This window comes from Fukomys damarensis, unplaced genomic scaffold, assembly GCF_012274545.1.
Source record: "Fukomys damarensis isolate Sample0158 unplaced genomic scaffold, DMR_v1.0_HiC HiC_scaffold_25, whole genome shotgun sequence".
Classification (NCBI taxonomy): domain Eukaryota; kingdom Metazoa; phylum Chordata; class Mammalia; order Rodentia; family Bathyergidae; genus Fukomys; species Fukomys damarensis.
This window is the reverse complement of record NW_022900937.1, coordinates 9,468,309-9,481,944: the sequence shown is the minus strand read 5'-3', so window position 1 is coordinate 9,481,944 and position 13,636 is coordinate 9,468,309. Positions and strand designations below refer to the sequence as shown.

At 37.2% G+C, this 13,636-nt stretch overlaps 1 protein-coding gene across 1 annotated transcript in view; it reads left to right on the top strand.

Moving 5' to 3' along the window:
* LOC104870953 (alcohol dehydrogenase 1-like) overlaps nt 1–10,816 on the top strand; it is a 27,637-nt gene extending 16,821 nt beyond the window's left edge. Inside the window, 8 exon segments of the mRNA XM_019209385.1 lie at nt 1,816–1,919; nt 1,921–1,952; nt 3,566–3,653; nt 3,794–4,013; nt 4,225–4,485; nt 5,654–5,768; nt 5,771–5,788; nt 10,524–10,816. Coding sequence (XP_019064930.1) covers nt 1,816–1,919; nt 1,921–1,952; nt 3,566–3,653; nt 3,794–4,013; nt 4,225–4,485; nt 5,654–5,768; nt 5,771–5,788; nt 10,524–10,666 — 981 coding nt within the window. The 3' untranslated portion in view covers nt 10,667–10,816.
* The last annotated feature ends 2,820 nt before the right edge of the window (nt 10,817–13,636 follow it).

The window sequence follows — 13,636 nt, the reverse complement described above, 5'->3', positions numbered from 1 at the left end:
AAAAAAAAAAAAAAAAAAAAAAAAAAAAAAAAAAAAAGAAGAAAAAGAAGAGAAAAGAAAATGGCCATACTCCCAAAATTGTTATACAGATTTTATGCAATCTCAGTCAAAATACCATTAGCATACCTCACAGAGCTAGAGAAATCATTCCTAAAATTCATTTGAAATCAAGAGACCTCAAATAGCAAAAATGATCCTGAGCAATAAAGGTAAGACAAGAAGCATCACAATCCCTGACTTTAAATTATATTGCAGAGTTTCTGTGATAAAAACAACATGGTACTGGCAAAAACAGAAAACCAAAACCAAAACAAAACAAAACCAGACCTGTGCATCAATGGAACAGACTAGAAGATGCAGAAATAACCCCAAACACATTCAACCACTTTGTTCTTGCTTCAGCAGCACAAATACACATTCACCCACCTTATCTTTGACACAGGGGCCAAACATATTCCCTGGAAGAAACACAGCCTCTTTATTCAACAGTGCTGGAAAAACTTGCTTTCAACATCCTGAAGACTAAAACTAGACCCATGTCTCTCACCATACCCTAAGCTAAAATAAAATGGATCAAAGATCTAAATATTAAAACAAAAACATGAAATCTACATACATCTATACTTTAAAGAAATTCCAGGAAATTCAACATAATTCAAGGGACATGACAAAAACAAAAAGCTATATATTTTAGTTCAAAGGAAGAGAAGATGTAGGAGGGTTGTTACAAGAATAAAAACAAGAAAGAGTGAAGGGAATTCAGAAGACACTAGGAGGAAAAAAAATGCAGAATAGCCCATCAATGTGGAGGTTGAATCCCCAAGAACCTGAGCAGTTTCACCCCAAAGCCTCAGTCAAATCAAGGTCTAGGACTGGAGTTGCTGATTGGGGCAGAAAGTCACTCTCCTAACTTATCCTATGGACAGCTCTTTTTTGAGGAAGAGAACAAAACCAATAGATTTGCAGATGTTTTAGCTTACTAAATATTTAAAAGAACACTTCTAGGTTTTGATAGCATCTTGAAGCCATTTTAATACAGTGAGAACCAAAATCATACATATTTGCTATTAAGCATGTTTTTACCCATTTGCTACAATCATACCATAGCCATTCCAGTATTCTAGCTATAAAATTCTGTGCCTTAGCCTACAGATATGGAAAACTAATGATTATGCTTTTCCAGGCAGAGCAGTTGTATATAGGCTATGGAACATGAAACCTTTCATTTTTTATGATGCAATGTAATTGGGTGGCCTATCACAGTCAACAAAACTGGATATTAACTGAGTTTTCAAACTTACCAATGATAATTAAATTTTGTGATAGTTAACCTACTGAAACTTGTTTTACAATATTAATTTAAAGAATATTTTCAATGTACAAGTTTAAATTTCTGAAAATCAACTTACTCAAAGCATTAGACAAATGCCTCATGATATTAGAACTAAAAGTCTGTATTTCTTAATGGTGGTGCTATTGATGCTTTTCCCCAAACAGCCCTTTATTGTATGAGAATAACCTTATTTCAGAACTCCACACAACATGGTATTTACATTTGATATGAAAAGACTAAGGTTATCACCATACCTGGTCTGAACATGACCCGTGTGACTTTGGGTAAGTTACTCCATGTCTTTCGGCCTCCCTTCACTCATCTCTAATTTGAGGGTTAGAAGATCTGCCCTGTGTTCCCTTGAGTGATGTTATAGAGATGAAGTGAGACAATTTGTGTAAAAAATCAATATTTAGTCTCAGATTTAAAAAAAGAGAAAAACCTCAAGCCAATTAAGCCTTGATCATTTAATTCCTATGCAGATGATATCCTCGGGGATCTGTGGCTCTGATGATTACATCCTCAAAGGAGACATTCCAGCAAACTTTCCTTTAATTCCAGGCCATGAAGGAGCTGGGATTGTGGAGTGTTGGTGAAGAAGTACGCTCTGTGAAACCAGGTAGGGAAGGGAGGAAAAAAAAAGGAATTTTCCCATAACAGCAAATGGAAGAGCTCCTCCTTTACAGACATTGATATACTTACCAGCAAGTAAATCGATTTGTTCTATGTTATTCTAACTAATCACATATCATGGGTTTGCCTCTAGATTCTTCTAATGAGGTATCATGATGTCAAATCCATCCAGTGACTCCAAGGGTCACATCATTGCCATCTCATATATATATATACCAACTTTTGTCCCCAGAATGGTTAGCACAGTGCCTGTCCCAAGGTTGGAACACACTGAACATTTGACAAATGAGTTAATGTTCTACTGAACTAAACCGTACAGCTTGAATTTTAGTTTCTAGAATGGCAATGACATTTCAGAGAACTGATAAGAAAGCAGTTACATTGTTTCCCTCCCTCAGACGAAAGAGGACATTGACACTGGTAATTTTAGCATGCCTGAAATGATCACAGTGAATAAGAGCAGCCATGTAGATTAAGGAGATATGGAAACCCCATAGCTTGGTGCCCACTACATGAAGAGATATAAGAAAGTGTGTGAAGCCACAATCACTTCATTTGTGAAGCCACAATCAGTCCATTCATCAGAACATAATTATGAAATGCCTACCATGCATCTAACATTAGGCACAGTGGGAGGGATGAAGTAAAAAGGCCTGGTCTGCATCTCCAAATACATAAGGGAATTGCATAGATGTCTAACTCCTCTTTAGCTAGAAAACTTTCAGTGGGAGTTTTATGCAAAATGATAATGAGCCTTTAAAGGAAAAGCAGAGACAGTAGAATTCGTGAATCTGGGACCCAGTATCTTTGGAAATCTTTAGGATCAGTGCAGGTAAAACACACTTTATCTAAACTTAAAATAATTTTTAATGTCATATGAAGGAGTTGTTCTGTGTGATAAACTTTTCTAAGAACTGATATAGACAGTATTCCAGGCCAGTAACCAGTTCTTCAGAAGTCCACAGTAAGTAATTTTCTTACCTGACCCAATCCAACCTGCTACTCTATTGGCAAGGGAGAGGGAGAGAGAGAGAGAGAGAGAGAGAGAGAGAGAGAGAGAGAGAGAGAGAGAAATTCCCATTATTCTCTAAGGCATAACAAAACTCAGAAACTTAAGAAACCATGTTTGAGGGCCAGGATTTGGCTCGGTGATTCCGCTAACTGTTTCACAAGCACAAGGGCTGGAGTTCAATCCCTACTGTGTGCCAGTGTGCCGTAGTAGGGCAGAGGGACTCAATGCACAGAACTCTGCAGGTGATGACCAGTGTAAGACTAAATCTTTCAAATGGACAGCAAAAGGGTTAAACTAGACAGTTTATCTCCCAGGTTCATCATTGATTTTATTATTCTATTTTTGGATTAGGGAATAGCAGGCTTACAACTACCAATCCAGCAGGGAATATTCCCAAATTCTTACCATTTGTCCAAAAGAATATTGAGAGAATTCAGGTAAAATGGCTTCTAATTCAAAATAACTATGGGTGCCATCAGCTGTCCGCAGCAAGCTTGCAAAAGCTTCGGAGATTTTTGTAAACACACTATTGCACTTTATGACATTAATATTTTTGAACTATTATTGTTTCGCTTTTTTTTGTATAGGAGATACAGTTTTCACACTCATTATTCCACAGTGTAGAGAATGCCGTGCCTGTTTGCACCTGGAAGGAAACTTCTGTCAGAAACAAGAGTTAGTAGTTTTAACCCTTGCTTTTACTAAATGGCTGCGTTGTACAAGCATTTCTGCAGCTGACAGTCTTCACTTCTCTCTTTACAATTCCATGCATCTGTGCCTGAACCGGTACCTGTGCCTACATCATTGTGATTCAGTATCTTGCCCAGTTCTGGGGTGATGCTGGATGGAACCAGCAGATTTACCTGCAGAGGAGAAACCATTTATCATTCTTTCCGCACGAGCACGTTCGCTGAATACACCATTGTACCTGAGATCGCAGTGACAAAAATTGATGCGGCTGCTCCTTTGGATAAAGTTCGTCTCCTAAGCTGTGGAGTTCCCACAGGCTACGGGGCTGCCGTGAATTCCACCAAGGTGAGGAAGGTACTCTCCTGTTAGCATTTATAATAGCAATTGTTCTGAGGGAAAAAAACCCATATAAAGCAGGCCAAAGCTGTCCAAATTGTTCAACTTGTGAATATGTGTGTAATGGTTCAGTGGTTGGTTTTGCTTGCTTGTTTGTTTTCTTAATTATGCACATGCCTATCTTTGAATCCTAACTCAAGCAAGGTGCATGAACTTTCAGGTCACCCCAGGTTCCACCTGCGTGGATTTTGGACTTGGAGGAGTCGGCTTAGCTGTTGTCATGGGCTGCAAAGACTCTCGTGCTTCTAGGATCATCGGGGTTGACATCAATGAGAAGAAGTTTCCCCCGGCAAGAGCACTAGGAGTCACTGACTGTCTCAACCCACGGAACCTCAAGAAACCTGTCCAGGAGGTGGTGAAGGAAATGACAGGTGGTGGTGTGGACTTTGCCTTTGAAGTTATCGGAAACACTGGTACCGTGGTCCGTGGTCTGGGAGCACAGTGAGGGGTGCTGCTGTCAGAATGTGTACCAATCAAATAGCCTCATACACATAAGCAGAGACTCGCCTGGAAATAAAAAGTAGAATGTAAATTTACTCTAAAGCGTTCATTTTGAAAATAAAGGCAATATATACTTAGGGATATGTTATTATGGTATACAAAGTTTGAATATGCAAAAAAGACATGATGCCAATATTCCTTTTTCTCTCTTCTTACCTCTTTCATTAGATCTACGTGTTTTATTCATGGATGTGAACATTGTAGGGTTCACTTTTATTTGTGTTCTCCAACAGAATGATTCACTCATTTGAAAAATATTTGTCAAACTCCTATGTATCAATGTGTTAAGTTCTAGGGATACAAGAATGAGTGGAATAGGGACTTTTTTTGTTTGTTTGTTTTTTGTGCCAGGTATCGAGCTCAGGCCCTTCCACTGGCAAGGCAGGGGGCAGAACCACTGAGCCAAATCCCTGGCCCCTGGGACCATTCTTTTAGGTCCCATGGTTTAAAGAGAAGAATGTAGACGGTCAGTACGTGTAAGTGTGTGCCTAATGTACCTGGTCAAAAACTAACAAAAGTCAATGAGAGGGAAGTAGGTGATAAGGTGGAGGTGAACAGGTAGAATGGAGGAAAGGGAAAAGAAAAAACGGAGATGAACCAGAGAAGACGGCAAAATAGATATTAAATGCTGTAAATTCCTAGAAAGTTGAATGTTTTAAACAAAGTTTCATCCACATGTATCTGCTCCTTTTATGTTAATAGAAATGAATTGGAAAGATAAGCATGGCAAATGAAAAGTTCTTGCAATCAATGGGAAGTGTTGTCTTGAGGCAGTGGGTAATTTTATTTAATATGCTACCATGTGCCAGAGAGTATTCTAAGTATTTTTAAAATGATAAAGAATTTAACACACTTAGCAAAGAGTAGGTAGCATTTTTTATAAAAACCTAAGCAAAAGGGAGGTTAAGTCACTTGCCTAAGTAACACAAATTGCAGAGTCTGATGAGAAGCCTAAGGTGAAGTAGCATTTCATACAATGTTTCAAAATCTAGGGACTTCACCCTATCTATGTATGTTTCTATCTATATATGGGGATAGTTTGTATCTATATATGGGGATATGCTTATGATCATTATTGTAATTTTTAGATTGCTGCTTGGAACAGCTGCCATCCAAGCTATGGTGTCTGTCTGGTTATTGGACTGGCTCCACTACACTCTCAGATTTCCCTTCATGCAACGATGTTTGCTTCTGGAAAAGCACTGAGGGAATATGTTTAGGAGGTAAGTAGGTGAACAGAAGACCCAGTGAATTGCTTTCATGAAATATTTTTCAACCTGGCAGAAACATGGAAGACAAAGCTCTTTCCTTTGGAGAAACAGAAATATGATAAAGTTATACTAAGATTCCTTCTCTATGGAGATGGGACATTGTGCAAATGGTGTTTGGTAGTTCAAATGTATTTTTCTCATGTAAAAGTGGATTTGCAGTGCTCCCAGAGATTGGCATCATTCATTCAACTTTGGTTCTACACCAGTGGATTCAGTTTGTTATATTTTATTAGTAAAGACTTTTACATAGTTGTATGCATTACACTGGTGATTTGGCAGAAGAGCGCTTTTTTAGTGAACTAACACTCCAGTGTTTATCCATTCATGTGGTGGTAAGTTCCCTTGCCACTTCCTTATCTATGAATAGAAAAAGGAAGAAATGGTTGTGCAATGGTAAGCTGAGAAGGTGAGTTGACTTGGTTAAAGGGTCATTTTGTCAACTCAGTAACCTGAATGTTAATCCAATTTTCCTCCAAAGTTGTTCTTGATAAAAGTGTTTTTTTATTAAATGTTGAAATTTTACTTTTAAAAAACATTTTATTATTTTTGGTACGGGTTTTGAGCACACAATGAATACATTCCTCTTAGAGAGTTGGTATATGTGTGTAACACATCTTAATTCTTTTTTTCATCCCCTTCTGCTCTCTAACCTCTAGAGCACCTCCCTCCATCTCTTGGTCCCCTCTAATTCACAAAAGATCTGTCTCCCTACTTCCTTTTATTTGACTCTTTAATTATTTATGTTTTGGATAAGGGAAACTAGCTGATATAGAAGCTTTTTGTCTGATTTATTTCACTATGGTCTCGAGGTCTATTCATTTTTCCACAGATGACTCAAATTCATTCTTCTTATGGTTGAGTACTATTCTATTGTGTATAACACCACGTAGTCTTTATCCATTCATGTGTAGATAGAATATAGGCTACTTGAATATTTAGCTATTATTATTTGTGTTGTTATAAACATGAGTATGCATATGATACTGTAGTACAATATTTTCAATTCTTTTGGCAAAATGTGAAGAAGGAAATAGCTTAGTCAAGTAGGTTTTCTACTTTTAGCTTTTTGAGGAATATCCATTCTAATTTCCATAGTGGTTGTACTAGCTTACATTCCCACAAACAATGTGGAAGGATTCCTTTTTTCGCCATAGCTTTGCTAGAATTCATTGTTACTTATTTGATGATAACCATTCTTTCTAGAGTAAGGTAGAATCTCAGTGTTCTTGTAAGGCTAGAGACACTGAACATTTTTTCACATATTTACTGGCCATTAGTACTTCTTCTGAGAATTGTCTATTTGTTTAAATTGCCTATTTTTGAATGTTTGGCTCTTTTAGTTGGGTTAATCAAGTTTTTTTTTTAGTTCATATATTTGAGATATTAATCCTCTGTCATAGGAGTAGCTGTCAAAAACCTTTTCCCCTTCTGTAGGTTGTCTCTTCACTGTGTTGGTTTTTTCCTTTTCTGTGCAGAAGATTTTAATATTATAGGATCCACTTGTTGATCCTTGGTATTATTTCTTGAGCAGTTAGGGTTTCGTAGAGAAACTTTGCTACAACTATATCTTCAAGAGCTTTACCTTGTTTATCTTCCAATAGATTAAGTGTGTCTGTTTTTTTTTTAATGCTGTCCAAGCTTTATTCTCTATATTTTTGAATACTGCTGGCCACTGGAAGTTGATCTCAAAGAAATCAGTTGAGTAGTTTGAATGGCCAACTTCTTTCTACATATTTTGATTTTTTCCTCACTGAGTTTATTGGTACATTTTAGGTATACAGTACAGTTACATTCATTATTGGGCTCTTGTACCTTTATATGACACGTCTTGGTTCTCATTTTTTCCCCTTTTCCCTGCCCTCCTTTCACCCTAAGTGTTTCTGTTTTGACATTTAGTTCTTTGAAACATTTTAGTTTTAATTTAGTATGTGGTGAGAAACATAATCTAAATTCAATTGTCTGCATGTGGATAGCCAATTTTCCCAGCACCATTAGTGATCATGTATGTTTCCATATCTTCCCTCTAGCATATGATTGTGGCCTCTTTGTCAAAGCTTAAATGGCTGAATGTGCCTGGAGTTGTTTCTGCATCCTTTATTCTGTTCCATTGACCCGCATGTCTGTTTTTGTTCCAATACCATGTCGTTCTTTTTTTAATTCATTAAATTTATTGATTCATTTTCGGTATACAATATGACAACATTCATCATTGGAAATTTGTACCTTTACATGATATATCTTGGTTCTTATTTTCTCCCCATTCCCTTGCAGGGGAAGTGAGAGGGGTGGGGAAAGGAAAGAAGGAAAAGGAAAAAATGAAAACAAAGTGTTAGTAAATAGGGAGAGGTGGTGGAGTTGAAGGAAGGGGAGGGGAATGGGGAAAAATACCATATTATTTTTAATCACTGTTGCTTTGTAGTATAGCTTGAAGATGAGGATTGCAATGCCTCCTCTTTGCTCTTGTTACCCAGAATTGCTTTTGCTTTTCTTCATCTAAATGAATTAGAATTACTTTCTGCAGTCCTGTGAAACATGCTATTGGTATTTTGATAATGATTGCAATACATATATATAACAATGTGGCCATTTTGACAATACTGGTCTGCCTATCCAGGAAGAGGGGATAATTTCATTTCCTGATGTCCGCTTCAATCTCCTTTTTCAAAGTACTGTAGTTTTTGTTGTAGAGGTCATTCATGTCCTCTGTTATGTTAATTTCTAAGTAATTAATTTTTCTTGATGCTGGGTTTGAATGTTATTGTTTTCTTATTTTTTTTCTCAGTGAATTCATTACTGGTGACCAGGAACACCATGATTTTTGTGTGTTGATTTTGAAATCTGCTACATTGCTGATATTAAGTTCATTGTCTACTTTATCTTCTTCGAGTTTACCAGTCATGCCATCAATTAGTTATTAATGTCCTCTTTAATCATTTTAATTAATTCAGGCCTGTGAATTTTTACTTCCTCCTTCTTGATGCTTCAAGGATTAGATTTGGTAGAGTTTATAGTTTTGGGAGGGATTTTTGACTTGTCTTTCCATGTTCTTATGTTTGTGCTGTGTGTGTGTGTGTGTGTGCATGTGCAAGTATGATAAAGCTTGTACATTGACTATAGTGAAAAGACTGTGTTGCTAGTGAGAAAATCCCTTTAGCTCACATCTGAATTTTGGTGATGCCCTCCAGGCATGGCTAACAATAGGCCTCTTTCTCTGTCCTAAGATCTGACCATCTCCACTAATTTTCAAGAGGGAGATGCAGTGTAATTGATTCCTCACCCAGCTCTTCGGGAATAGACTGTGGTATTTTTAATGACACAAAGGCAATCCAAATATGTGCACACAAAACAAGCATATTAATAGCAACAAGTGTGCCACCCTGACAACAGAACCTAAACCAGCAACAACAGTAGCATCAAAGACAAATTGGATACTGGTATACCATAAGGATCAATAATGTACTACCCATAACCATAGAAAAGGAGACCCCTCTGTCTGTTCATCTGAGGCCATGGTAACCATCCAAACTGAAGCATATTCTTGCTTATTTCGATACGTGGGGAGCACAGTCAGACCCTCAGATCTGTGCTCAGTGTGGGCAGCAGGCCAAGAGCCAAGCAGATAGTTGTATTTAATGCCAGTACTTTCAGATCCAGCCACTTCTGAAAGTCACATGCCAAGCGGGCTTCTCACCATGAGGGGCGGGTGAGGGATTGTGCTATGCCCTTCCAAGCCTTAGCTTAAAGTTTTTGTGGGGTCTGTGTCTATCCCACTCCATGTTTGTGACTGTTTCCTGTGGTTAACTCTCACCCAGTCACTGTGAGTTGGAGAATAACTCTGGGAATCCTGAAGTGAAGTTGTTTTGTAGTTTTTCTGTGGCTCAGCCTTAAATAATCAACCCCTTCCAGAAATGGTGCCTGATTAAACATCCTCTAGCAATATGGTGGACACTGTACTGAATTCTTTCTCCAACAGTAGCCTGCAGTATGGAAGGAATCATTTTTGTTTAAAATGGCATGCTGTTTTTGCAGTTTATAATAGCCAAAGGCTTTTCTCCCCGCTTCCATTTAGCTTATTGGTACATTTTAGGTATACAGTACATTCATTACTGGGATCTTGTACCTTTACATGACAGGTCTTGGTTCTCATTTTTTCCCCTTGTCCCTGCCCTCCCTTGCTAAAGGCTTTTCTTGGAGCTAATGCTGCTGGCCTGGTCCATTGTTTCTCCCTTGAGCTCCTGACACTCAGGGCTTACCTTGCTTCTGTGGACACAGCTTCCTTTTTTGGGAGCCAAGGTGAGCTTCCAGTTTCATTTTTTTTCTCTGTGTTTCTGCTCCATGTCTCCACCTTCTCTGTAGTTTGTAACTTTTCTGCAAATTGTCTTCCAATTCCTGGAGATCTACTTTTTTTTTTTTCTTCTCTTGTTAAGTGTTAAGTTCCATTGCCTAGATTCTGGGTCTCAGAGAGGAAGTATTTTGCAGCCACGTACTACTCAACTATTTTGGTCCCTCCCAAAGAATTATTTATAGTAGCCACAGCACTCAGTAGCTTCTGAGACACAAATAAATTGTCTTTCGTGTTCAATGACAAATTCTCAGAGAATTCTATGCTGTTCTCCACGACTTGCTTAATTTTTTTCAAAACTTTTGATCAGTTTGATATTTCTCACATAGCTTTTTTGTTTTGCAGATTATAAAACCAGAGGTTGCATTCCTCAAATAGTGACTGATTACCTGCAAATTAAGATTAATATAGATCCAATAATAACTCATCAGCTGCCTTTTAGCCAAATCCACAAAGCCTTTGAAATGTACCATGCTGGAAAAACATGAGTTTTTGTTTGATGATCATTTGGTTTGATAGAAACATAGAAAAAATGCTCCCAATGTGTTTGTTTCCACACTTCCCAATGTGTTTGTCAGAAATACATAGTTGTACCTCTGATATCTTTTAGATGCTTCACCATATTTTTAATGACCATAATCAGGAATATAACAAATGTTCATACTTGTAAGTCACTCTTTAAAAAAGGACCATTCGACCTATTTTGGAGAGATATTCAAGAATTTGGCATAACACTAAGAGTTGTAATTCATATTGGTCAATTATTATTTTTGTTGTTGGAAAAATTATAAAAAATGACTTGACATTTCTGAAATCAAAAAATCTTGGGAAAAATGGAACAAATTCTTTGTACATCATTTCTGAAAGATGGTCAGATTACTTCTGCTAGAGAACTTCCAGAGAGAGATCATCCACACAATAAATGTTACTCTATTTATATGTTCTTTCAAAGCATATAAAAGTGATGGTACATTGCTTGCAAGTAATATAAGTTCTGGAGATACTCTAAAGAACAAGCAGCATTTAAAAAATAAACACTGGGGCCAGGGATTTAGCTCAGTCATTCTGCCACCTGCCTTGCAAGCACAAGATCCTGATTTTGATCCCTGGTACCAAAAACAAACAAACAAATAAATAAATAAACACAACTGTAATGAGTACTTTGATCTTCTCATCTGATGCCAAGTTCTTGCATCCACTTTATTGGCATTCTTAAATTGCTTAGCAGTTGCTTTCATATTTATATGTTTAAAATTTACCCTGTTATTCTTTGTTACATTTGACCTAGCATGTCAGCCCATTTAAATCAGGACAAAGATCCAAAACCCCGGTCATAATTTTAGAAAGATAATGAAGTGTAGAGGAAGGCATCCAGTAGGCAGTGAACACATGGCAAAAGGAAAAGAACTGGGGGAAAACATGGTTTTTTTCTTTATCACTTTAATTTAAGCAAGATTCTCCTCATAAAAATCTTCAGTGGAATGTTTGTTTGTTTTTGTGTTCATGCAGCCAGAGGGAATTGTGCTTAAACCTGAAGCCTTCCTCTTATGGTCACTGTTGGATTCTGATTCATACCCTGCTCAGATGATAATATTAAAATACAGATGAATTAGGATGAAGGTAGAGTTGGTGATACGGTGTTTAAGTGTTTCCTGAAATAGTGGTTCCCCAGGCTATTCTGTTATTTTATTATCAAAACTTTGTTTCAGCATTCGGTGTGTTCTGCTCTTCTGAGATCTCAAATTATAAAAGGTGCAACAGGATTCCTGGGGACATCCTTTTCTGTTTCTCCTCCCCGATTATTTCAATATAGTTGAAAGGGAAGCATCAAACATGGGAGTACAACATGGTTTTACAAAGTGAAGTAAGTGCCTCTTGAATGTACTGACAATAAAATATGATAATGTATGATTCATTCTGTGACTTTTAAAAAAAGAAATGATGAATCTAATTTCTCATTCTTTATGGCTGAGTAGTACTCCATTTTATAGAAAAACCACATCTCCTTTATCCAGTTTCCAACTGATGGGAAAATGGGCTGTCTCCAAGTTTTAGTTACTACAAACTGTGCTGCTATAAACATAGGTGTGCATATATCACTGCGGTATGATTCTTTTAATTCTTTTGGAAAGAGAAATTAGATTCATTCATAGGAAAATTGATATATATTGAGAATATATTCCTAAGTGAAATAAGTCACACATGTGTAAATACTGAATAGTTTCTCTGGTGTGAAAAACTATAATAGTACATAAGATCCTAATGGGATAATTGACCATGTGAAACAGGAAGAAAAGGGCTAAAGGTGTAGGGAAATTGGGAAGGGTAGGGGAAAGGGAATAAGGGAAAAGAAAAAAATATGAGAAAATGAAAAAATGGAAATAAAGTGTTTGTAAATGGGAAGGGGAGGAGGGGGTGAAGGGAGGGCAGGAACAAAGGGAAAAAATGAGAACCAAGGCCTGTCATGTAAAGGTACACGATCCCAATAATGTAACTGTAACTGTAATAATGTAACTGTACTGTATACCTAAAATGTACCAAAAAATCAATAAAAAAAAGAAATGGTGAAATTTGATTGATGACCTAATGACATGTCCATCCATCCAACTAATTTGTCATCAGTCAAGGAAATTTGTCACTTAGTGATCCCTTGTTCCTGCCCTCAAGGTAACTTTGAATCTGGCAGATTTCCCTGCATCTTTTGTGCTACTCCGGAGTTGAAATGATGGTTTTGATGCTTCTCCAACATTCTAGGGTGTCATAAGTCTTTGGAAAGCTTTCTTAAGACACAGTAAGCCATGATCTGTTCCAGGATCTTCACAATCCTTTGCCTCTATCTGTGATGTGGCCCACACCTTATCTGTTACCAAACACACCCTATTTGAAAAAATTTGCCACTTACATGCCATGAAGAAGGTACAGAATTCTCTCACAGGGACTCATCAAAACTACAACCTCATCTCTTCTTTCAATTTTTTTCTCTTCATTAAACGTAATAGAATAATTCCCTCATTTGTGGATGGAAAATTGAGAGGATGGGGGAAAACTCAGTTCCTTTTATGTTGCTTATTCTCTAGTATTTTTTATCTCTGATGAGTTTTTCCATTGTTTTGAAACACAAAGGCCACAAGAAAACTTGATTTTATACTTTGGTTCAATACCAATATTCCTTTCTAAAATTTGAGCCCACAAGTACATAGTAGATTTTGTGGTGGAAATCCAAGTATCAAAAAGAAAACCCAAAAACACAAAGGTCTGGGGATTTAGCTCAGTGGTTCCTCCACCTGTCTCACAAGTGTGAGGTCCTGAGCTCAATTTCTGGTACCAAAAAAAAGAAAATACATATATACAAAGATGAAAAAAAGTGACTACTTCAGGTATGACCATGCTATGCTAACATTTTCTCTGGGACAAGCAGTACAGACACTAAGGAAGAGGAAAAATTATCCTAGTTGAAA